Here is a 23,856-nt window from a genome sequence, read left to right as displayed (position 1 = left end):
CTTTGACAAAGCAGGAAAGAACATCCAATGGAAAAAAGACGGTCTCTTTAACAAATGGTGCTGGGAGAACTGGACAGCAACATGCAGAAGGTTGAAACTAGACCACTTTCTCACACCATTCACAAAAATAAACTCAAAATGGATAAAGGACCTGAATGTGAGACAGGAAACCATCAAAACCTTAGAGGAGAAAGCAGGAAAAGACCTCTCTGACCTCAGCCGTAGCAATCTCTTACTCGGCACATCCCCAAAGGCAAGGGAATTAAAAGCAAAAGTGAATTACTGGGACCTTATGAAGATAAAAAGCTTCTGCACAGCAAAGGAAACAACCAACAAAACTAAAAGGCAACCAACGGAATGGGAAAAGATATTTGCAAATGACACATCGGACAAAGGGCTAGTATCCAAAATCTATAAAGAGCTCATCAAACTCCACACCCGAAAAACAAATAACCCAGTGAAGAAATGGGCAGAAAACATGAATAGACACTTCTCTAAAGAAGACATCCGGATGGCCAACAGGCACATGAAAAGATGTTCAACGTCGCTCCTTATCAGGGAAATACAAATCAAAACCACACTCAGATACCACCTCACGCCAGTCAGAGTGGCCAAAATGAAGAAATCAGGAGACTATAGATGCTGGAGAGGATGTGGAGAAACAGGAACCCTCTTGCACTGTTGGTGGGAATGCAAATTGGTGCAGCCGCTCTGGAAAGCAGTGTGGAGGTTCCTCAGAAAATTAAAAATAGACCTACCCTATGACCCAGCAATAGCACTGCTAGGAATTTATCCAAGGGATACAGGAGTACTGATGCATAGGGGCACCTGTACCCCAATGTTTATAGCGGCACTCTCAACAATAGCCAAATTATGGAAAGAGCCTAAATGTCCATCAACTGATGAATGGATAAAGAAATTGTGGTTTATATACACAATGGAATACTACGTGGCAATGAGAAAAAATGAAATATGGCCTTTTGTAGCAACATGGATGGAACTGGAGAGTGTGATGCTAAGTGAAATAAGCCATACAGAGAAAGACAGATACCATATGGTTTCACTCTTTTGTGGATCCTGAGAAACATAACAGAAACCCATGGGGGAGGGGAAAAAAAAAAAAAAAAGAGGTTAGAGTGGGAGAGAGCCAAAGCATAAGAGACTGTTAAAAACTGAGAACAAACTGAGGGTTGATGGGGGGTGGGAGGGAGGGCAGGGTGGGTGATGGGTATTGAGGAGGGCACCTTTTGGGATGAGCACTGGGTGTTGTATGGAAACCAATTTGACAGTAAATTTCATATATTAAAAAAAAAAAAGACGAGTCAAAATCATAGATATTTAATGTTTTTTTAAGTGCTGGCAGATTTTTCATAAATTGTTTTAAATGGTGATTGGTTCAAATGTGAGCCCTCTCACCTCCACTTTGTGGTCTCTACTTTACAACAAGTAAGCTGAGCTCAGAATTTCTACAAAACAGACAAAGCCTGGGATGCCTGACTGGCTCAGTCAGAGGAGCACGTGGCTCTTAATATCAGGGTTGTGAGTCCGAGCCCCCTGTTTACTTAAAAATAAAATCTTTAAACAAACAAACAACAATAACAGCTAAATGTGACTATGCCTGCTTATAGACTAAGACTTACTGGTCAGCAATTATTGAGCTCCTACTTGATGCTAAGCCCTGTATAAGATTCTCTAATAGCCATAAAATTAGGTAGACTGGGGCGGGGGGGGGGGGATTCTTAGGTTAATGCATGTTTGGAAAACTGTGTTTTGGCAATTGGCACATAAATACTAGATTTTCCTTTTGGCTATCTCTCTGTTATAACGTGTAATTCTACAAATGTTCCTCTTATTTTGATTCCCCGGTGGGGAAAATAACAAGCATCAACACACATGAATTTAAATAGAAGGATGAGCTCTTGTGCTGTGTTTTTAAGTTATTCCCTACCATTTCAGGATGTAAACTGATGAGCAAGATACATGTTTGTTTAGTTAGTTTTTGTTTCTTTCCAGGCCCCCTCTACCATCACCACCATCCAATTGCTAGTTTATACTTGAAGGGATTTTCATGCTGATGCTGCCTTGACTTGTTTTCACCATGACCATGCTTTTTCCTGTCTGTCTCTCTTTCTTTTTTTCCCTCTCTCTCTACTCTAGCTCCATTTGTGGCAGAAAGCCCTTAAGTGAGTCTTTACACTGGAGGTTTGTATGCTCAGCCTGTCAGCCTGTGGATCCATGTGCTATTACCGAGTTTTATCCTCTGAGTACATAGCCTGTAGTTGGGTTTGAATATTAAGTGTCAAACTCCCATGCGCTGGTGAGAGATTTGCAGCAACTAGCAGGCCCCTTCCGCATCCCTAAAAGCTGCTGGGCACTCTCTTTATTGATAAACGGACTCATTTCACACATGTCAGATGACTGGGGTGTAGCTACTGATGCAGTGCGTGATGCTGAAGGTACAGTTACCTGAAGCTGGCCTCTTCCCTGAAATGAGGAGGGGTCAGGGACACCCACTCAGGAGGAAAACGTGTAGAGCTGGCTCTTCACAAATGTGAAGGTTACTTCAGAGAGCCTGGGGAGCGTTTTGTCAGTTCTGTTTGCAAAGAGATAGGGAGTGAAGGATTATGATCCTTGGCACCGATAATGTCCCCTGGGCCACAAGCTAATCCAGCAGGACACCAGATGCAACAGAGCCTTCGTATTCGCACATTTCTATGTGGTTATCGTAGAGGGCAGGGATGGAAGAAAAGGCTTAGGAGATAATCATCAAATAACATCTTTCCGTCTTCTGCAGCGGAACTAGAGCCCAGGGTCTGCATGCACTTAGCCATAGTGGCAGTCATTTTTTACCCAGACACTTATTGGACACCTACTATGTGCTAGGCACCTTGCCAGATGTTCTGGGTGTGATGGTGAAGGTACCTGAACTCACAGAGATCTCATCCATGGAAGTGGCCATTCATCAAACACTGGTTGTTGCCTTGATGCCAAGTTCACTGCTAGATATTCCACTAAGAAAGAGGGTAGACATTTAGCTCTGGAAGCAGACAATCCTGTCTTTACCATTAAAATGCTGGGGGACCTTTTTCCTCAATGCCTCAGGTAGCTCATCTTGAAAATGGATATTAAAGCAGTTCCCGACTCAGAGGTGGCTCTAATGATTAGTGGGTTGTGGTGGGGATATTTTAAGAACATCTAACACATGACATGACACACACATGTCCGTGGTTGGAGTGTCATAAACTTACTGTCCGGAGGGAGGCCATAAATGGGTGACCACATACAGAGGATGCACCCTTGGGTCTGCTGTCAAATGGTGGCTTAAATTCCAGCCTCCCCATTTCCTGACGATCTTGGGCACTTTACCAAGCTTTTCTGAAACTTGGTTTCCTCATCTGTAAAATGAGAATGATATTAGTGTTAATTAGCCCGATTCTACTGCATGGTACATTCTCTATATCCTTTGCCCATTATTTTCCACCACACTATGGGAATTGATGCTATTCATGCCTCAAAGAACCACTCGGAGCTCTGCAGGTGCCTCCTATTATTATGCACCACAGGTAAACAATGTATTCCTAAGATGTAGAAAACAATTGTCAATTTATTTGACAAATTTTGGGTTTGTTTTTAGGTTTTCAAAATCATCAGAGTGTAACAGCTGGCAGGGCTTGATGATTCCTTTTCAGATCAAGTTGAATGCAGCTGCAAAGTGTCTGAACTTCGCCTTTAGCTAAGCAGATCCTGATGGGTTCAGTTAACATTGTACACGCATATGATTCACCAAGACCTTCCTTCTGGGTTGGCAACAGTGCTAATTAAAAAGTAAAAATACCCTTTGTGTCAGTATAACACGCAGGGTTCAAAAATGACAAGCCATCTCAAGAGAGTGTTTCCCAAAGGTTAGCCATTGAAATGAAACAAATCATGGCAAATTCACAAATTTGTTGGATGCAAATGTAATCTAGTATTTAACTGTATTACCTCACCCATTGGATGTTAATGGAAAATTTGGAATTACAATCTGTTTTGGTTCATGGATGACCTGGCATCCCCCCCCTCCACAGTAATCTGGAGCTTAAAAGCCCAAAGAGTTGAACTGGGAGGGCACACTATGGCACTGGTCATAGCGGATGTTAGAGTCTATAGGGACATTAACCTATTCCCTGTGTTGTCTTGGTCCCCACCTATGTATGGTACCTCTCATCTTTGTGCCCAGGTACCGAGTGTCCACTACTATAATGCACAGTTTGATTTGGAAGGAGCAACCTACCTCCTTAGCAATGGTGTAGGTGTTGGTGACTTTAGAGGGGAAGGTCAGACTGAATGCTAATTATACGAAGAAGGAGAAGGAGAAGAGGCAGGTGCCTAAAGCATTTGATGTCTACAGGGACTCATCTGAATGGGTAGACCCATTTCTTTTTTGCCCCCCCTCCCTTGTTAGCTGATCTTCCTTAAGAGATGATAAACTAACATCATTGTTAAGTTGCTACAATTAGCCAAGTAGATTTAAAGACTCAAAATGTATTAATTGATTTATTTCTCAAAAGGGTTGTTTTGATGCCTGGGTGGCTAAGTCAGTTAAGTGTCTTACTTTGGCTCAAGTCATGATCTCATGGTTTGTGATTGTGAACCCCACATTGGGCCTTTTGCTGTCAGCAAAGAGCCTGCTTCTAATCCTTAGTCCCCTGTCTCTCTGCCCCTCCCTGCTCCCCTCCCTCTCTCTTAAAAATGAATAAACGTTAAAAAAAAAACCCTTTTGGTGGGGTGCCTGGGTGGCTCAGTTGGTTAGGCATCTGACTCTTGGTTTCAGCTCAGGTCATGAATCTCACAGTTCGTGAATTCAAGCTCCACATCAGTCTCCATGCTGACGGCATGGAGCCTGCCTGGGGTTCTCTCTCTCCCTTTATCTCTTGCCCTCCTGCTCTCTCTGTCTTTCAAAATAAATAAACCTAAAAAAATGAAAAAAAAACCTTTTGGGGCACCTGGGTAGCTCATTCGGTTAAGCATCCAACTTCAGCTCAGGTCATGATCTCACCAATCATGAGTTTGAGCCCTGTGTCAAGCTTTGTGCTGACAGCTCAGAGCCTGGAGCCTGCTTCCAATTCTGTGTCTCCCTCTCTCTCTGCCCCTCTCCCACTCAGGCTCTTTGTCTCAAAAAAAAAAAAAAAGGCATTAAAAAATTAAAAAAAAAAAAACAAAACCTTTGAGTTGAATGGCATTAGTCTGATTCCCATAATATAGATGTAAAAACTGAGGGTCAGAGAAGTTGAGAACCTTGCCCCAAGTCACAAAGTCAGCAAATGGTGCAGTGCAAATAAGTAGTCAGAGGAAGTAAGTGGCTTCAGAAATTGCATTTTACCATAGCTTCCTGAGCCTCTGTCTTTCTGTCTCTTTCTTCTAGTCCATTTTGTACACTTTGGCCAGTTATTCTCATAAAACACAGGTAAGAATGTTTCATCCATTTCCTCAGACGTCCTTCATGGATCCTTCATGACTACCAGCCAAAGCCTAAACACATTCATTTACAATGGTTTAGTTCATGGCCTTTGGGATCTGTTGGTATCGATTAAGGACCTGGCTCCTCATCTTGTTACTCAGGTGTCTTTCCTCTACCTGTCTTCCTGAGCTGTTTACTCAACTGTGAAACTGGTGTCAAGAATACCTACCTGACAGAATTATTAGGGACACTCAGCCCTTAGCCTGTGCAAAGCAGGGAGCACAGTGCCTAGCGTGAAGCACATAGTAAGTGTTCTGTACCTCAGTGCAGTTGCTAGGTCTGGCCCACAGAGCCACCTACATTTGGTTTCTTCTTTCCAGGGTCATTCCCCTCAATAACCTTACTCCATTCTGGCTCATGACAACTGCTCACGATTCCCCAGTATGCCATAAAATGTCATGTTTCCACCTGTTTCAGCCACCCTCTTTAAGTAGCATTTTGTCCAGTTCTTCATGTTCCCCTTCTCTGACTGTTGAACAAATAAATCCTAGTAATTCTCCATGAATCACTTTAGTTGTCACTTTACCATGTATGTTTCCTGCACCCTCCCCTCCCCCCACCAAGTAAGTCCAAATGCGTCACTCCTTACTTTGTCTGCTTGGAACCTTGTTTTCCGTTGCTTCCTATCAGCTCTTATGGATATGAGCTAGTTTGAAAAACAGGGCATCCCATTCATCTCTGAATCCAGAACTGTGCCTGAGACCATGCTTTGATGGTTTTCACCAAGTGGGGGCTCAGAAAATACTGAAAGGATTAATGAGTAGATGTACACATTAAAATGAGCAAAATAACTTACATTATGTTCCTTTTAACAGCGTTTACTTGTTTTGAATTGCCATTGGAGAAAATCCTTGAAGATTAGAAAAAGAATCTGGAAACTTTGGAATATAGATTTTTCTTTCTTTTGCTTCTTTAAGTTGTAGACTTACTTAATATTCCTACCTATTTCAAATCTGAAATTATACACACCAAGGCTCTAAATCTGTGTAGAATAACTTAGAGATTCAGATGCATGAATTCCATATTTTTGATGGGTGTCACATGCTATCAAAGTATGTGGACCATGGGTGGAAATTAAGTGAATTACTTTTTTTTTTTTCAAATACTTAGCTAGGAGTTTGCTCTAGTATTAAGGACTATTTTCTTATTAAGTAATGTAGATCTTAGTAAAGTAAGTACTTTTATTATTATGATACTTTTCTAATTCTTGGGAATGGATGAAGCATTTTTGGGTAAGGTAGAGCATTATCAGATCTAGTTTCCTGAGAAATGAGTAAAAATAACTTATAAGTGTTTCTGTGAAGATTCTTTAATGAAAAAATATTACAGAGAAAGTTTAGAAGACGGTCTGGAACTTAGTAGTAAATACTCTATAAATGAAATGCCATCTGAGCCTAAAACATGAAGCTTCACATATAGAAGTTGCTAAAAATTATCACAGAGGTATGTGCAAGCATTTTGTGAAGCATTTTAGATGCATTACTTCAGTTAATTCTCAGAGCAATCCTGTGGTATAGAATACTGGTAGCCATTTGCCAAAAGAGATGCCGAGGTGCAGAGAGGTCCGTGAATGTCCTAATGTCAAACACAGAGAAAAATCACAATTCAAGTTTTGCTTTCTGTGGGTCTTGAGTTCTTACCATTATACGATACTGTTTCTCATGACAAAACCACAGAGGCAAATATTTTTGTCCTGAAACTTCTTATGTTTCTTGTAGCTGTGTCTACAATATTTATTACTTACTAGAAATTATGCTATAAAGAAAATATCACCCAAAACAAGTGTGGATGAAGTCTCACATTACACACATAACTTTTGATTGTTACCCAATGTGGCCCTTGGAACATTTACCCAACGCTTCATAACTTTGGCCTAGTTTTATGACTTTTCCTTCTCCCATACGGAGATGTTGAGTGCTGTATTGATCCACCTTTCTACCTAGCTCTGTTTCCTTCATTTCGTTGCCTTTGTTTCTCAAAACATTCTACCAAATGGCTTTGTGGTTCTTTGCTGAGCATAAAGGATTGGCTATGGGGAATTTTCTTTTATCTTTGAAAATCTGTTGCATATCTTTTAAAAATAGTTTTTACCTGGTTTTCTCTATTTTTGTTTAATTTTTTTTTCTTTTGGGGGGAATTATATGGGGCGGAAGTTTTATACCAAGAGGCACACAGCATATTCTATGTTAGCATTGACTCCTCTCGAAACTTACACACACTTTGGGGTGTCTTTGCTCTTGCTTTCCTTGATTTTCCTAACTGTAAGAATGCACATGAACCAGATTACCAGGAGAAATTACAGAAAAGAGCAGTTTAAATTAAAAAAAACAACAACAAGAAGCTCCAACCCCTTTATTATGAAAATGAGGAAACTGAGGCTCAGAGCCAGTTAAGTAACTTAATCAAGGCCCAACAGCTAGTTAACAGCAAGAATGGTACTAAAACCCACACCTAATTTAGTGACTAATTTTGGAAACTTTTTTAAGGCTTTATATTTTTACAGAATACCCAGTTAGGGAGAATTTTTAGATGTAAAGAATGTAGCAATGCATCTTTGAAAAATACCCTCCGTGACTCATAAAAAAAAATGGTGGCATTATCAGCAAAGGTACTTCATGTATTTTATAGAGAGGTCTCTCCCATTCTTGAGAGCAGACCCTGCCACAGTGATTCTGTCAGGATCTGATGCCGACTGTTCTTATACATAAAGATTACTGCACCAAGCTTGCCTTGATAGTTTTACCATTTCCTGGAGATTACATTCTCGAGATGATGAGACCAGCTTGAATTTTCAGTGTAGTTGTGAGACCTTTCTTAGGTTGAAATGAATTCTGATAAGCTGATTATCTCTCTGAAGAAAATATGATGTCCACATTTCATAGCTTAGTTCCTATCACTTTAGTGCCATTTTTATTCTGAGACATCTTTCCTGGCCTAAATTAAACAAGGTAATAAGGTGCTCTGGAGTCCAACACATATTAAATAGAATTAAAAAAAAATGAGACCTACAGGGTAGAGGATGGGTTTTCTTTATGGTATATTTTCTTTCTTCATGTTGAAGCAGGTGCTGCTAGCTAGTTTCCTTTTCTTTCTAGAGCAATGAGTTATGAAGCTCAAAAATAAAGTGTTCTCAGTGGTGTAAATAAAGCAGTAATCTGAGCAAATATATCACCCTGTGTACTGAGGGTTTTGTTTTTTCCTTGCCTTTTGTTTTTGTTTTTGTTTTTATTTTTTTGTCTCTTTTTGTCCCTTTTCCACTACAGTCTCATTTATGTTGTTGTGTATTGTTGACACATTAATCTTCGTAATAGAAACGAAAGCTACTTTTCATTGAAAAATAGATTCAAAGTAAAAGATGATTAATCAACAAAAGCGCCACGCATTCCCAACAATGTGCTTTGTATCCCGGCTCTTATAAATCTGTCTGTATTTCAGTCTCTTGCACGCTCTCTGATTACTCTATCCATTTTCCACTTCACTCCAGTGAAACTGGTTAGGTTAGCCCCCCAGCCTTCCAGGTGTTATGAAAGGAGGACAGTGAGAGTCATGGGGAGGATCTTCCCCTAGGCACCATACACCTGACAAAGGGAGTCCCAAGGCTGGCAAGGGATGCTTGCAGTGCAGGGGAAGAGACTGTTACTTCGAATCACAATGTCTGAGAAGCCTCCCTTTGTAAGCCTGTTGCTCATCCCTGTATAGTTTCTCTTTCAATGACAAAGAGCAGTAGAACTAGTGAGATGATGGATAATACCCAAAAGGGAGTTGGTTGGGAAGGGATGATGCCCTGTGCAGTAGCTTCCCCTGTGTTTTGAGAGCCATGATGGTGTCACGGCACAGCTAAGCTCCTCTCTTGTAAAAGCACATCAGTGCCTCTGTGAAGTCACCCAAGATTCTTCTCTGGAATCAAGCTTCTCTGTGCTGCCACAAGCAGGTGATGTTTAGTTAGAATAGGAATATTCTCTTTGATAGCGAATATTGCATAATCGCCGTTTAGATCAGGGTTCAGGTTGTAGTTTCTCTGTAGGACTTGTAAAAATACTTAACCTCTCTGAATATCATGCTTTATCTGAAAATTAAAGATAATAATGCCCACAGCATGGGATACAATGAGAATTCAGGGGGATGCTCCATGCAGATTGTTTATCGTAGCATGTGGCACAAAGTGAGCAGGGTTGGGTGGGGGAGTGTTGCTATCGTTATGATTATTATTCTCTTACTATTTTTATTGTCTTTATGTACACTCACATACATATGTCCCTGTCTGTCTCCATTAGATACTTACTTCCTGAGTTCCTTTAGTATCACAACCTTCTCTGTCACTTTTCCTTGTTTCTCAAGACCTCACCTTGGCAGGAGGACTTCAATATGATTAAAGTAGGTGCAGCTCTTAGAACACCCACCATAGCTGTACCCCACACCCTCTTCCTATGTAATCTCATTTAATTGTTGTAAGAATCTACAAAGAATAATTTTCTTCCTGCCCCCTCTACCCCACACACAAGAGAATTGAGACCCAGAGATGTAAAGTAATTTACTCAAGGTCACACAACAAGGAAATACTGAAACTGGGGTTTGTATCCCAGTGGGGATGACTCCCATGGTTAAAGTTTTTCCTTTATGTCTACATTGATCTCTTAAAATGTTGTGATCTTTCCTCCAACTGACTTGTAAGAAGCTGGACACTTAGGTGGATAGGGAAGTTGGGCTTAAAGAAATACCTTTCAGGACAGGGTGGTTAGCGTTGCACCCCTGGGTCTCAGACTGATACCCTGGGGATGCCAGAGAATGTGGTTTCGTTCTGGAATTAGCCATTCACTCATCTATTCAGCAAATATTTACTGAGCCCCGGTTTTGTTCCAGGTGCTGGGTTAGGTACAGAGCATTCGAAGCGGAACAAAACCCTCAGTGTCGGAGTCCTCATGAGTATTCAGTCATGGAGTTCAGCAGGAGAGGCAGATACTAATCAAATGGTGGTGTTTTGCCATGCAGCTATAACTGTTAAATGCAAGGAGAAGAAGCCTGTCCTAGATTTGCTGCAGAGAAGGATCCGGAAGGCAAAGGAAGTGATATTTGAGATGAGAGTTGAAACCACACAAGGTAGAAACCACACAGTGTGTGTATGGTTGTGGGGGGGTGGGTGGGGAGGGGGTCTGCTTTTTCTTCAAGCCCTGCTCCAGGAGCCTGGCGCCTTGCAGGTGACACTGAGCCCTCTCCGTTATCACTTTCCTTGAAGCAGCAAAGCTTCCTGTGTCAAATTTCTGCGGAGGTTTGTACTCTCTTTCCATCCTGAGTTTTTTATGTGAGGAGTTTCATGGTTTCTACATGGATAAGATCCTTTGGTCTCCTTAATCCCAAGTTTGTACCAGGCCAGCTCCAGACACTGATGGATTTGAGTAAACCCAGTTCATGTGAACTCATGAACATTTGCTGAAAAAGCCTCATTCCTTTTGATAGAAAGAACTCACTGGCCATTTCTGCCATGATGGGAAGGAGCATTTCTGTCTTCCAAACAATTTTGTGCAATGCCAGTAATCAGCCAATGGTTCCTATCAATTTCTGCTGGTCTTTTATGATTCAACCTAAGAATCTGTCTCCAGGGATTAAAAATCTGTCCTCTTCTGATTTACTTTCCTCTAACCCCTGGTACCTCTAAGGAAACATCCCAGGCCACAGAAAATCCCCCCTTTAAATGGTGGAAATGTGAAGATTTCTGGGCTCGCAGTAGGATTGGTAAAGGAAACTATTTCAGGGAAGCTGCTTTGTGAAGGTGGTGGTCATACTTTCCCTCCTCGTGCTAGAAATGAGCTGCAGGGCACCACCAAAAAAGCCAGACTAGGCAGCATCTCTGTTTTTAGAAAAAATTATAGCTGTATCAAATATGGGATGAAAGTATGATGTTTAGAGTCACACAGAACTAGATTTGGATGCTGGCTTTACTGATTATTCATGGTAATACCTGCTACAAATTCTTTCAGATTTTTTAATGCCTACTTCATCATCATCAAAAGGGAAATAATGGATGTCGTGCCCACAGGGGATTTTGTGCCCAGTCGGTACATGTTAGATGCTTAGTATTGAATAGTGATCATAACAGTTATGATTTTTATTATTTATACATTTATTTATTTATATCTTGGTGAATCTCTGTGGGAATCTCTGTAAGCCTCAGATATCCAGGGGTGGCAATCTTTTTCTATAAAGGGCCAAGTAGTAAAAATTTTAGGGTCTGTAAGGCATAAAGTCTGACAACTACTCAGCTCTGTTGTGTTAGCATGAACGTGGCCACAGATAATACATAGTTGAATGAATGTGGCCATGTCTCGATAAAACTTTATTTACAAAAACAGACCAGGTGTTGAGTTTGATCTATGGCAAGCTTTATCAGCACAGTTGCCTGGGTTCGAACCTATGTGTGGTCCTGCATAGGTCTTATGTGAATAACTCAGTCACCAAAACATGTGTTGTAAGTGGTAGAAAACCACTGAAGCTAGGCTAGCCGAAAGCACACTTTCTTAGAAAGACACACTGGTATTTCACCTTCATCCTCTGTGTAGAATGTTCAGCAGGACATCAGGAGTGGTAGAATAAGAAATATGAACGCTTTTGGAACCCAGGTGCGAAGCTCTGCACACTGTGTCCCTTCCACTGTGTGGGCTCCTCTGCTTCTCTCTGCATTGACTCCATTTACCCTGCTTTCCACAGATGGACTTGGTCTGCTGTGCCTTCTCCTTGACCGCTGTTACTAATTTCAGAATGTGCCCTAGGTCCTCATTCTGCATCACGGTGCAGATGCCATGCCTACAAGCTGACATAGTGACACATTGTTTTCATGTCCACATTGTAGATTCCTAAGATAGGGCCCCTAATGTTCATCCAAGGGTCAGATATCTCTCCTTCGTATCATCTGTACAGGGGGAAACAAGGTATGAGCAAGACCAGGTGCATTCCTGGGCAGGCACCATTCTTAGAAAAAGGGATGTGGAATATAGAGGCACACCAAAACCATGCTCCCCTTCGTTTCTCCTAGCAAAGAACTTTGCTCAGTACTGTCTCCAAGTGACGCTGTTTGACTCAACACCATATTTCAAGTGCCCAATGTGGACCTGGCTATAGGGTGATCTCTCTGCTTGTATAAGAAGAAATTGATGGTATTTCCCACCTAAAAGAACATCTTCCTTTCCTCTCACTCTACACCCAAAAAGTTTTAATGTTATTTAAATTAAAATAATCAGGTCTCAGGTATATTTACTTTCACAGAGTTGTTATTGTATGCTTTGATTTTGATGTCCTGTCTCATGAACTTGGTAAAAATAATAATAATAATAATAATAATAATAATAATAATAAATCTTGAAATTTCCCTAGAGTTCAGCTTCCCTTTTTATACTGGGTGCAACTAAACTTTGGAACGGAATAAAAAGAACCTCATTGCCTTACACATACCCTGTTATCTCTGGCAGGTTCAAATACAGTTTCTCCAAGAAGGCTGTGGTACCTTTGCTCTTTCTAGCCTTGAATCTGAGAGTCTCAGGATTTCTTTGGAGTACACATAGCAGCGTCTTTTTGACAGACAGTGCAAATTAAAAGATCCAGTGCGGCCTGGGAACCAGGGACCCAAACTTGCCCCTTGGGTTTTCATTTACAGTTAGGCACTGCAGACACAATTATTGCTGACAGGGAAGCAGAGGCTGGTGGCAGAGTGCGTGTGACGGGAGGCTCATGCCAACCTGTAATTGGGAGGATTATTTTTAATCAGAACATACCCTACAGCCCAAACATTAGAAATCTCCTGTAAGGCCAAGACAGGAAATTAAACACACCAACAATAAGCCTCAAAGGGGGGGTGGCATGTGGGGTGTAATATCGTTAGTCTTTCGAAGGTCCCTGGAGCTTTAAGTAGAAGTTTGCTTCCCTAGGGAGGGAGACTGGGAAGAATCTTCCCATGGAGAAGTCACAGATACTGTACCTGAGTCCTTACTGGACAAGTGGGTACAGCCAAATTAAATGCAGCAGGCAGGCTAATTGATGTTTATTGTGTTTAGACAGTATAACAAGTCAAATATAAGCCTTGGAGTAGTAGCTACAGTTATATTTCATCATTAAGGGAAGAGCTTCATTAGTTCTTTATTTTCAAAAATCTTACTGAACACCTACTTTGTGCCAAGTGTTGTGTTGGCCATTGGTATGCCTTGGCTCTGGTCTTGCCATCATCTGGATAATCTTACCCTTTGGCAAAATTTTGCAAAACATATTAAGCCTTTTTTTTTATTGGAATGACTGTTGTTGACCAAGTAGGCATCATTCTCGGGCATTTATTGAGTAGCAGTGCCAGGTAATTGCATCGTGTACTCCTCACACCAACCCTCTCAGGAGGGCATTATTACACCCAATTGATAGAGAAGAAAACTGAGGCTCAGAGATGTCAAGCAGCTTGCCCAAAGTTACATAGCTTAATGAATGGGAGAATTAATTTGAACCCAATTCTCTGTCCAAAATCCATAGAGTACTGTCACTCATAAATAAGGTAAAACACAGCCTAGGGCTTTAAGGTGCTGAGGAATGTAAATCCATTGGAGAGGACAACATAGAGACCATTGTCTATGAGTAATGAGTGCTCAGAATCACTAATGGAATTCTAAGACTGAGGAAGAGAGGCTCTTTATTGTGCCTGGCAAGGTCTCCCCAAGGACATGAAGAATAGGTACATGTTTACCTGGCAGACAAAGAAGGAACAGAATCCCAGGTATGGGACCAGATAGTGATATTAGAGGGCATGGAGCATTCAGTTTTAGTTTAAAACTACTATCTCAGGTTTTGTTCTTGTTCAGCAGTCACTTACATTTAATCAACACAAGGGGAAAAAAAGAGAATATTTTGGGAATACTCAATGCAGAGACCAGGCATCTGAAGGGATGGGGTGGGACGCTAAAAGATGATATAGGAGAATCAACTTTCAAAGTATCTCTTGCCGCCCTTGCTGTGTAGAATGCTTATGTGTGATCACAATGGGAGATGGTCTTTAACCCACGGCTCTCCCTAGGATATAAGCCACACATGGACAGTAAAATTACATATCAGTTCTCAGTCTAGAGCTCAGGGTGCCTAGATCCTAGAGCAAATCCAGGGTTATACTGAATTGTTTGCATGACCAAGTGTGGTTGGTCTGATCATCCACCTGTAGTAGCTGCCATTGGTCAGCAGCCTCTTGTTACATGGCTGAGAGTCACTGGATTCCCTTGGAGAGGGTCTCTATCTCCAACCTAAGGAAACTTCATTGTACTCCCCATCTTGATTTATTCTCCTCCCATCCCAGATATGGTCAGTACTAGCTTCTCCATGCCCCATCATTGCCAAATTGCACATAAAAAGCCCATATGATACTGGCTGCATTAGTCTGTGCTTGATGTGGCCTGAGACCCCTTTTTAGGACAGTTAAACTTCAGACACCTGAGTAAGGTTAGAGAGTGTGTACCCACTCACAATCACTGATTAAGATACAGCTTCCTAATCTGAATGAAGGGTTGGTAGAGAATCCCCCTAGTTAGGTGAGATGCCAGCCTTTGAGACCAATGTCTTACATGTACCTCTTTTATTGACAGTTAATAGAAGCATATTCAGAGTAGCTCACAGAATGTGGATATTTATCCCCCAGCATAGGAGTGAGTCTCAGCCCCACCCAGAAATCTCCCTCCCATGGCTTTCCAGTCTTGCCTATTCTTCTCTCAAATCAATTTTTCTTGCTCCAGAGCCTGGCTTATTCTCTTCTTCTCAGTGAATACATGGCAGAGAATGGTGACCCCACAATTACTGAGTTCTCAGTTCTAGGAACTAGCAAAAACTGAAGAGTACCTTCCACATTCCTGGGAGAAAATTGAACTGAGATCAGGTGAGGTTTCATTACTACTGAACACAGCCCTAATGGAGTCAGGATCATATACTTCAGACATGACTTCCAGATCTGTGCTAGGCAGAGATGGGGTAGAGGGAAGGAAATAACTCAGAAAATCTGTGTAGTCAGCCAAAGCCTGTGTAAAGTTAGCAAAACAGTGAGGAAACCTTCTTTCCATCCCTCCTCCCTTCCACCTATCCTTCCTTTGGCAACTATATATTGAATACCTTCATATTCACAACAGTGTGGTAAGAGCTGGTGTCAAAATGGTGAGATAGACATAGTCCCTGCCCTCATACAGCTAACATAGTGGAGACATCTAGACATCAGTTAAATAATTTGTTCCTGAGTGTTAAGTGATAGCCATGCTATGTGCTATGAGGAAGGGCTCTTGAGACCATGTAGTAGGAGTTTCCATAAGAAAGTAATGATGAATGGGAGTTAGTGGGTGTTAAAAGCATCCCAGGTCAAAGATGCAGCATGTACAGTATCCCCATGGCAGGTGGCGAATCACGTATGATCCAGAACTAGAAGGTCCCCAGGGCTGGTACACTAGGCGTCCAGAGGGAGGGTGTGCCTGCTCACTAATAAATAAATAAAGCGGGAGTGTGGCAGAAGCACACCATGCAGGATGTCAGGCTATGTCACAAGGTATAGGCTTTGTCCTGAATGGAATGGGAAGCCATCAGTGCAGGGTTTAAATAGTCAAGCAATATAGTCACAGTCACATTCCGTAAAGATTGCTGTGCCAGCTCTTTGGAGGAATTAGAGGTGAAAGCCTGGAGACAGAAGGCGATCTCTGCAGCCTATTGCGGTCGTCCAAGTGGGGAAATCCTCAAGCAGTCTGTGGCAGTCTGTCTGAGTGGAAACACTCCAGTACCAGCCCGATTTACCGAGTGAGAGAGTTAAACTGCACGCTGCCTACCCAGGGGTCATCAACTCCAGTGTTTTGGAAGTAATTGGCTCGCTATTTTTTGCGTCCGTTTGGACAAAGTGCAGAGGTGAGGGCAGCTAATGCAGGAAGCGAGCATTCACCTCTGTTCTGCCTGATTTTGTTCTGATGTCCTTTAAAATTTTGTTCACTTGCAGCCCTTTGGCTCCAGCCTTGGTCTCAGTATGATGAGAATTCCACCCAATTCCTCTGGGCCCCAAGATTCTCCCTGGTCACAAATTGCTCTTAAGGTAGTTTGCAAGAGTAATTGCAAACTCAGGACAATCTTAGTTTGTTTTTGTTTTGTTTTGGTTTGAACATATACAGCTCCTCTGGAACTCTAGAGAGCATCTTAGATTTTTCTCACTGTCTGGTGCCATTGCTGCTAATGACCATTTCTATTCTCACCTTGTAACATTGGTTCTCTGCCTTTGTTTGCTTTTATAAAACAATCTGCCTGGAGAATTTGATGGATTCTTATTAGTAAGGGGGGTGGTTATAAAATTCATTTCGACTGCAGGTTGGGTTAAAAACAGATCTAAAGGTGTGGGCATGAAGCTGATGTGGATGAGAAGTTAATATTATCATCTGGGTACCAAATATGGGAACACCAGTGACGGCTGTTTTGCTTAGGGAGAACCTGTCTCTGGAATAAATTTCAGTGCCCTTCCTTGGAGCTATACCACTTTGGTTCGATGAGGAATCTGCTGATTCCGTCCAGTGTAGTGAGCCGCTGCTAAGTGGCTGGGCACTGTGCCAGACAATGAGGCTACCAAATATCAGTAAAACATTGTCCTTCGCCTCCAGGAGCTCACAGACAGAGCAGGCCAGCTCTACAGTGGGTTAGAGTGTGTGATTCTTGTTCAGATAGAAGGGTGTGTGAAAGACCACAGAGCCCCTGGAAAAAATTCAGTCCAGCTGGAGAGGTCAATGAAAGTTGCAGAGAGAAGTTCACACTTGGGTGGACATTGAAGAACAAGTTGAAATTGAGCCAGGATTAGGGCAGTTGAGGAAGAAAGATGTGACCAAAGGCCTAGAGGTATAACGATGCCTTCTGTCTTTAAGGCATCAGTTTAGCTGGATCCTAGAGTATGTAAGCGACTATGTGAAGGGAAGGAAGAAGTACCAGAGAGAGTTGCCCAAGAGTTAGGAAGTGGAACCTGACAAAAGAAGCCATCGTTAGTTTTAATAAATAAGAAGACACATGTAGATTTTGATACAAAGCCTGGATATACTATGGGTTCAATAAAACTATTACTACTGCTATTGTTTCTATTACTATTATCATCATTAATATTTTTTTACTAGGACACAGATAATTCTCCAGCTGAGGCATACTATGAATTTATAGAAGATAATTATATACTTTGACAATTCATTTCCTAAATTTTGTGCCTCCTTTTCCCAAATCATATTCTTTCACTTCATTTGGTTACATTCTTCTCATCATGAAGATCTCATTTCCATTGCTGCTTCCTTGGCAAAGTCTTCCCCACCATCCCTGACTTTCCCCCTGGACTGTAGGCACTAAGAGGATAGTGCTTGGCATAAAGAGGGGCTTGATAAATGATAATAAACTTTCATACAAACCTCCAGTTATAAAATGAATGTCATGGGATAAAAAGTACATTGTAGGGAATATAGTCAAAAGTATTATAATAACTTTTTATGGTGACAGGTGGTAACTAAACTTATTGTGGTGAGCATTTTATAATTGTCAAATCACTATGTTGTATACCTGAAACTAATAAAATATTGTATTTCAACTATACTTCAATAATAATAATAACAATAATAATAATAAACAACTTTTAAATGGCATTGACTTTGTGCCAGGCATAATACTAAATAAGTGCCTTACAAATACTAACTTCTAATACCTCAATCTGTTGAGATAGGCACTATATTATTCTCATTTTATAGTTGAAGAAGTTGAGACAAAGAAAAGTTAAGTGACTTGATCAAGGTCACAAAGCTGGTAGGTAGCAGAGTCATGGATGATTGGGATGGATGGATGGATGAACGGAAGGAAAGAAGAAAGGACAGATAAATGACCACTGTTAACACCATCCTTACAACTTCACAGCTGTGTATACTTTCAGGCTTCTCCAGATGCAAATCTCTCTTTCCGCTATTTTAGAACCACTCTCTATTTTCAGACGCTCTAATTTATCAACACCAGTGGGCTCACCAAATATGAAGATTGGAAAAAAAAAAACCTCCATCATATTAAGCTATTAAGAGGGGCACCTGGGTGGCTCGTTTGGTTAAGTGTCCGACTTTGGGCTCAGTTGGGTAAGCGTCCAACTTCTGCTCAGGTCATGATCTCATGGTTCATGAGTTTGAGCCCCGCACTGGTCACTGTGCTGATGCTCAGAGCCTTGGAGCCTGCTTCAAATTCTCTATCTCCCTTTCTGTCTCTGCCCTTCCTCCGGTCATGTTCTGTCTTTCTCTGTCCCTCAAATAAATGTTAAAAAAATTTTTTTAAAAAGCTATTAAGAACGGGAGAATATTTTCCAAACATATATCTGTGAATACTGTTTATAATTAAACTCTGAAACTTGTGAGTTCCATTGAATCTGAGCACACACTGTGTCACTACTCGAGAGAAATAATAGAACACTAGAACAGGATTCTAGAATCCTGCAAACCAATCCCACCTCTGCTACTTCCATGTCACCCAGAGTGGGAACAGGTCAGAATCAACTCTCTGGGGTATAGGGTGCCATGTAACTCTCTCATATCTATTAGTAAGTCTTTGTGATTAGAGATGACCTCTCCCCCAACCCACTGAATTACATGAGATTATAATGGCCATCTGCAGTTTGAGTGATATTTGGTTTTGATATTTAAATATTAATGGACATGGATCTTACTCCTTCTGATTGGGAGATGATAGCCATGTTTCTGAAATTGATTATTGATAGGACACCTTGAATCACAGTCACTTTGAGTGTTAGCCATCATGGGATTGACCATTATAGAATCCTAGAGTTCTAGAGTTGAAAAGAGAGTTTATCTCTTTTTGCCTAACTCCAGGCAATAATATCTCTAAAAGATTGGCCTCTCATCTTTCCTTGAACACATCCTATAGCATAGGGCTCACTGTAGAAGGTACATGCACAACAGACCTGTTGTAAACTTGGTATCCAATTGCCCAGTTCAAATCCAGGCTCTGCTACCTTAATGCATACTTTGTGCAAGTATGACTTACTTGAACTGTCTGAGCCTTGGTTTCCTCTTCTCAAACAGAGAAAATAGTAATACCTTCCTAATCGGAGTGTGAAAGAATTAAATGAAAATATATTGAAAGACTTGATCTTAATCCTTTTCATCATCACTACCATCATCATTGTAAAATACACTGTTTCATCAAAAGCCTCTTTTAGAGGTTAGCCAGATAGGAAGATGACAAGACAGGTTAAGGCACAATACGAGAGTACGCTCCTTGATACTCAAGTCTCCCCCTCTCTTCTTCCCTAGGAAACTGCTCAAAGAACTCATGCCAGTGGGACTTACAGCTTCCTTGATCGGGCTCAGCATTCAGTAAGTGCGACCGCTTTTGAACCTTCATTACATAAATACATCTATTTCTTTGATCGTGTTTGCGATGAAAAGCTTTCTTCTGTAGGCCTGAAGTTCCCACAAACACTGTGCTGCCTGCCTGTGTCTTTCTTTTCTGCTCTACTGCATTGGATTCAGAGGTGAGAGGATGATGTGCCAGGCAGAACCCCCACAAGGAACACAGGAAATGTTTGTGCACATTGGGGGATTAACCCTACCACTGCTGGCTGGAGGTTAAATTAAAATGTGCTTTTCTTGTCTATTTGTTCCCTAAGCTTTTCTCATTAGGAGATATCTTGTCCCTCTCTCCCAGCTGCATGACCCTGCAAAGTAGAAAGAAATGCCAGCAAAAACAGATCAGTAAGTGAGACCACATATTTCTTGAGGCATTTAAGAACAATTCATTTTGCACCAGAATACAATTCCTACTATATAAAAATTACTGCAGAAAAAGAAATTCTGTACTTTTAAGATGCTGGGGTACATTTCAGAAATTTCATTTGTTTTTAGCAAGTAAGCACTTTCTGCCGTCTGCCGTTCTCATTGTGCACAAGGACTTTATTTCTGGTGAAGCCAGCAGTATTTTCTCCGGTTTCCCCGACTCTCCTTTTTTATGAGACGCTAGCATTTGAGGTGTTGGTGTTGGTGTTGGTGCACGGGACATCAGCTCTCCTCTGCAGTAGTTCTGCTGGCGAAGAACAATCTGTCATAATTTAACCACAAATATCAAAGTTTTAAAAGGCTAACTAAAGGAAATATTTAGTTTTTTCAAGATGCAGCTTCCTTGGTAAGGTTTCAGAATTTTACAAAAAATACATTCTACTTCTGAGATGGGTGGCGTATAATTTGATACATCAAATATCATAAAGGGGCAGGTGGAATCAGAGACTGTGGGACTCCAGGCCTGGAAGAGGCTGATCAAAGGGAATTCTTTTGCCCTCAGTGGTAACGCATGACTCCCCTTTTTGCTACGGAATTTGCATATGTGAATGGTAGAAGGAGGAGGAGGCAGAAATAAAAAGATGGTGTATTTGCTGTTTGCAATATCAGAGTGACTCAGTGTGACCCTGATCAGCTAAAGCTTGTATCACACAGGAGATTAGACCCACAGCTTTTGTTCCTAATGATAAAGGAAATTTCGTGTCTAATTCCCTACATGCCACATCTATCTTTCATTGCCTTTGAAGTTCAGGCTACAGCGTTTTCTGAAAACTGCGAGGTTTTGTAAGTGGAAAGGAGAGGCTGTTTGGCATGAAGTCTGTTTGGTGTAAAGTTAAATATGCATGTTACTTTATCTTCTTCTGTTTCAAGCAATATCCTTGCTTCCCTTCTTTGTGGTGCTGGAGCAGGCAAGGTAGAGATGGAGGAGGAAGGTTTCAGGATGTGTTTTCAGATTATGTGTGACCCTCCTGCCTTTCTCTCTACCTTCTCAACAGGATACAAATTACTGCTTCTCAGAAAGGAATTCATGTTCCATCCCTGGATTGGGGCTGAAATTTCTAACCTAGGGGAGGCTCTGGTCCCCGAGATAATTAGTACAGCGTTGTAAGGAGCTCATGTTAATTTGTCTTTGGGTATGGTATTTCCATATCTACGATTGCAGTCTAAAGAGAAAAAAAAATTATTAATTTGCTGCTCTACACCAGTGTGTAGATATCTGATAATTTAAGAAAAAATAAAAAAGGAAGAAATGGAAAAACTCCTCACTGGGGATATTTAGAGCAGCTGCCCAATTTCTGTGTACCTAATAGATTTCGATGCTTACCTTGTGGTCCTAGCTTCCCTGGAGCACTGAACCTCAATCAACATCTGGGGCCAAGAGGTCATGTCCCCTACAACAGAGACTGAGTTCTGGGAGGTTGCTTCATCGTCAAGAAAGTAGATGGCCTGACGTCTACATTGGCTATGTGTCTGGGTGTTGGGTTCGCCTACCAGTAACATTGCTGCTTAGGAAACTGCCCCTCATGGGATTTTACTGGGAGCAACAGTCCTGGTTTTAGAATTTGCACACATCTAACATTGTGCCCGCACTGATGTGACTATCCTATGGTGGTCTGAGTTAGGGTTTTGAGGTCTCTGTTGGCTTTAGAAAATCAATGTTCATTTACTACTTCCAAAGTCTGGTTATCTTTCATTGTTTATTCTTTTCCAGAATGTTCCATTTGCATTGGTGCCCTTTGGCACAGATTGGCTGATGTATATGATACAAAGCTGTTTTGCACATTCTGATGTCTTTGTAGGATTGTAGGTCTCCACATCCTTTTGTGATCTGTATACACAAAGGAGAGCTACAGCAGTCTGGTGGTTGTAGGGTCACTGGTTGAACTTAAGCTTCAGAGTAATTTCTTAGAAGTTTTTATTATGTATTTATTTATTTAAAAGTTTATTTATTTATTTTTAGAGAGAGAAACAGAGAGAGGGAGAATCCCAAGCAAGCTCCATGCTATCAGCATGAAGTCTTACATGGGGCTTGATCCCACAAACTGTGGGATAATGACCTGAGCTGAAATCAAGAGTCAGACACTTAACTGACTGAACCACCCAGGCGCCCCTAATTTCCTACAACTTTTAAATTTAAGTTCCAGTGGAAGCCTTCCTTAGATCTCTATTTCCTGCCAGATTATACTTCCCTTGGCACGCTATGTCAGAATTATAATTAATTAACCAAAGATTAATTTAATGTTTTCCTTTTGTCCAGTGCTATCCAAAAGAACTCTATGTCATGGTAGGAATCTTCTTTATCTTTGCTGTCCAGTATGGTAACCAGTAGCCAGATATGGCCACTGAGCGCTTGAAATGTGGCTATTGTAGCCAAGGAACTAAATTTATCATTTTTTTAATTTTTAGTTATTTTAAATTTAAACAGTGTCATGTGGCTAGTAATAATCTATCACGTTGGATGGGGCAGCTCGAGACTGGAGGCCCTGTCAATACAGGGGGCCTTTTCTGAAATTTGCATCCTTGCATTCATGCTGATACTTAGCTGATAAATACCAGTGTGGACATTGGTTGGTGAACTGCTGCTGTCCCAAGGTCCCTAAGCACCTTTATTCCCTGCGATTCCATGTGCATGATGCCCGTACATGAACCCTTGATCCTGAACGAAAGAGTTAATGACCCTCAAATGTCATACAATGTGTTTGTTCTCACTGGTTGGTGTCTGTCATATGCTGGTTATTAGAGCATATAACCTCTGATTATAGCCACAACATCTACTGAAGTATTGTCTGTAATAGGTAATCAGTACTTGCTGGACATAGCTATGGGTGAGCACATGGGGGGATGAATAGATGGATGGACACATCTCACCTTCTGATGGAGCGTTATGTAAGTGGGAGAAACAGAATTGAGTCTAGACAGTAGACCCGTCTGGATCTCCATGATGGCTGCCTTTTGCCTTGTACTTCCTACTCTAATTCTTGTTTAAAGCTCTGACTTCTGCTTTGTCAAGGCCTAAATAGGCCTAGAGCAACAGACTCCAAATCTGTGACTGAATTCCAGTCTCCTGTGCAGCACAAATTGCTGTACATCTTCACTTACTTCCTTTTTTTTAAACTTTTTTTTAATGTTTATTTTATTTTTTGAGAGAGAGAGAGAGAAAGAGTGTGAGTAGGGGAGGGGCAGAGAGAGAGGGATACACAGAATCCGAAGCAGGCTCCAGGCTCCAAGCCATCAGCACAGAGCCCGATGTGGGGTGGAACTCACAAGCTGTGAGATCATGACCTGAGCCGAAGTCAGACGCTCAACGGACCGAGCTACCCATGTGCTTCACATCTTCACTTACTTCTGCTGTCACTTTGGACTCCAAATGCTTAACACTGACATCAGACCACACCCTATGCTCTCGCCTCTGGATGCTACTCTGTCCCCAGGTACCCCAGTCCCAAGCTTCAGTCACCACCGATTTTGTCTTGCTCTTCACACACCACCAGAGGAGTGAGGCTTTGATCTGGACCTTCTGGAACCCCTAAT

At 41.5% G+C, this 23,856-nt stretch overlaps 1 protein-coding gene across 16 annotated transcripts in view; it reads left to right on the top strand.

Moving 5' to 3' along the window:
- RBFOX1 (RNA binding fox-1 homolog 1) overlaps positions 1–23,856 on the top strand; it is a 1,530,248-nt gene that overhangs the window by 307,486 nt on the left and 1,198,906 nt on the right. For 10 of the 16 annotated variants that reach the window (XM_042971117.1, XM_042971116.1, XM_042971113.1 and 7 more), the window contains one exon: positions 19,804–19,866. In XM_042971117.1, the coding sequence (XP_042827051.1) occupies positions 19,804–19,866 (63 nt within the window). Of the gene's footprint in view, positions 1–14,151; positions 14,244–15,246; positions 15,387–18,978; positions 19,071–19,801; positions 19,867–23,856 lie in introns of those variants that run through there. The other 6 variants (XM_042971122.1, XM_042971114.1, XM_042971124.1 and 3 more) reach the window with 6 other exon arrangements.

The sequence above is a fragment of the Panthera tigris genome, chromosome E3 (genome assembly GCF_018350195.1).
Source record: "Panthera tigris isolate Pti1 chromosome E3, P.tigris_Pti1_mat1.1, whole genome shotgun sequence".
NCBI lineage: Eukaryota > Metazoa > Chordata > Mammalia > Carnivora > Felidae > Panthera > Panthera tigris.
The sequence above is the reverse complement of the archived record's forward strand: the minus strand, read 5'-3'. Positions and strand labels throughout refer to the sequence as shown.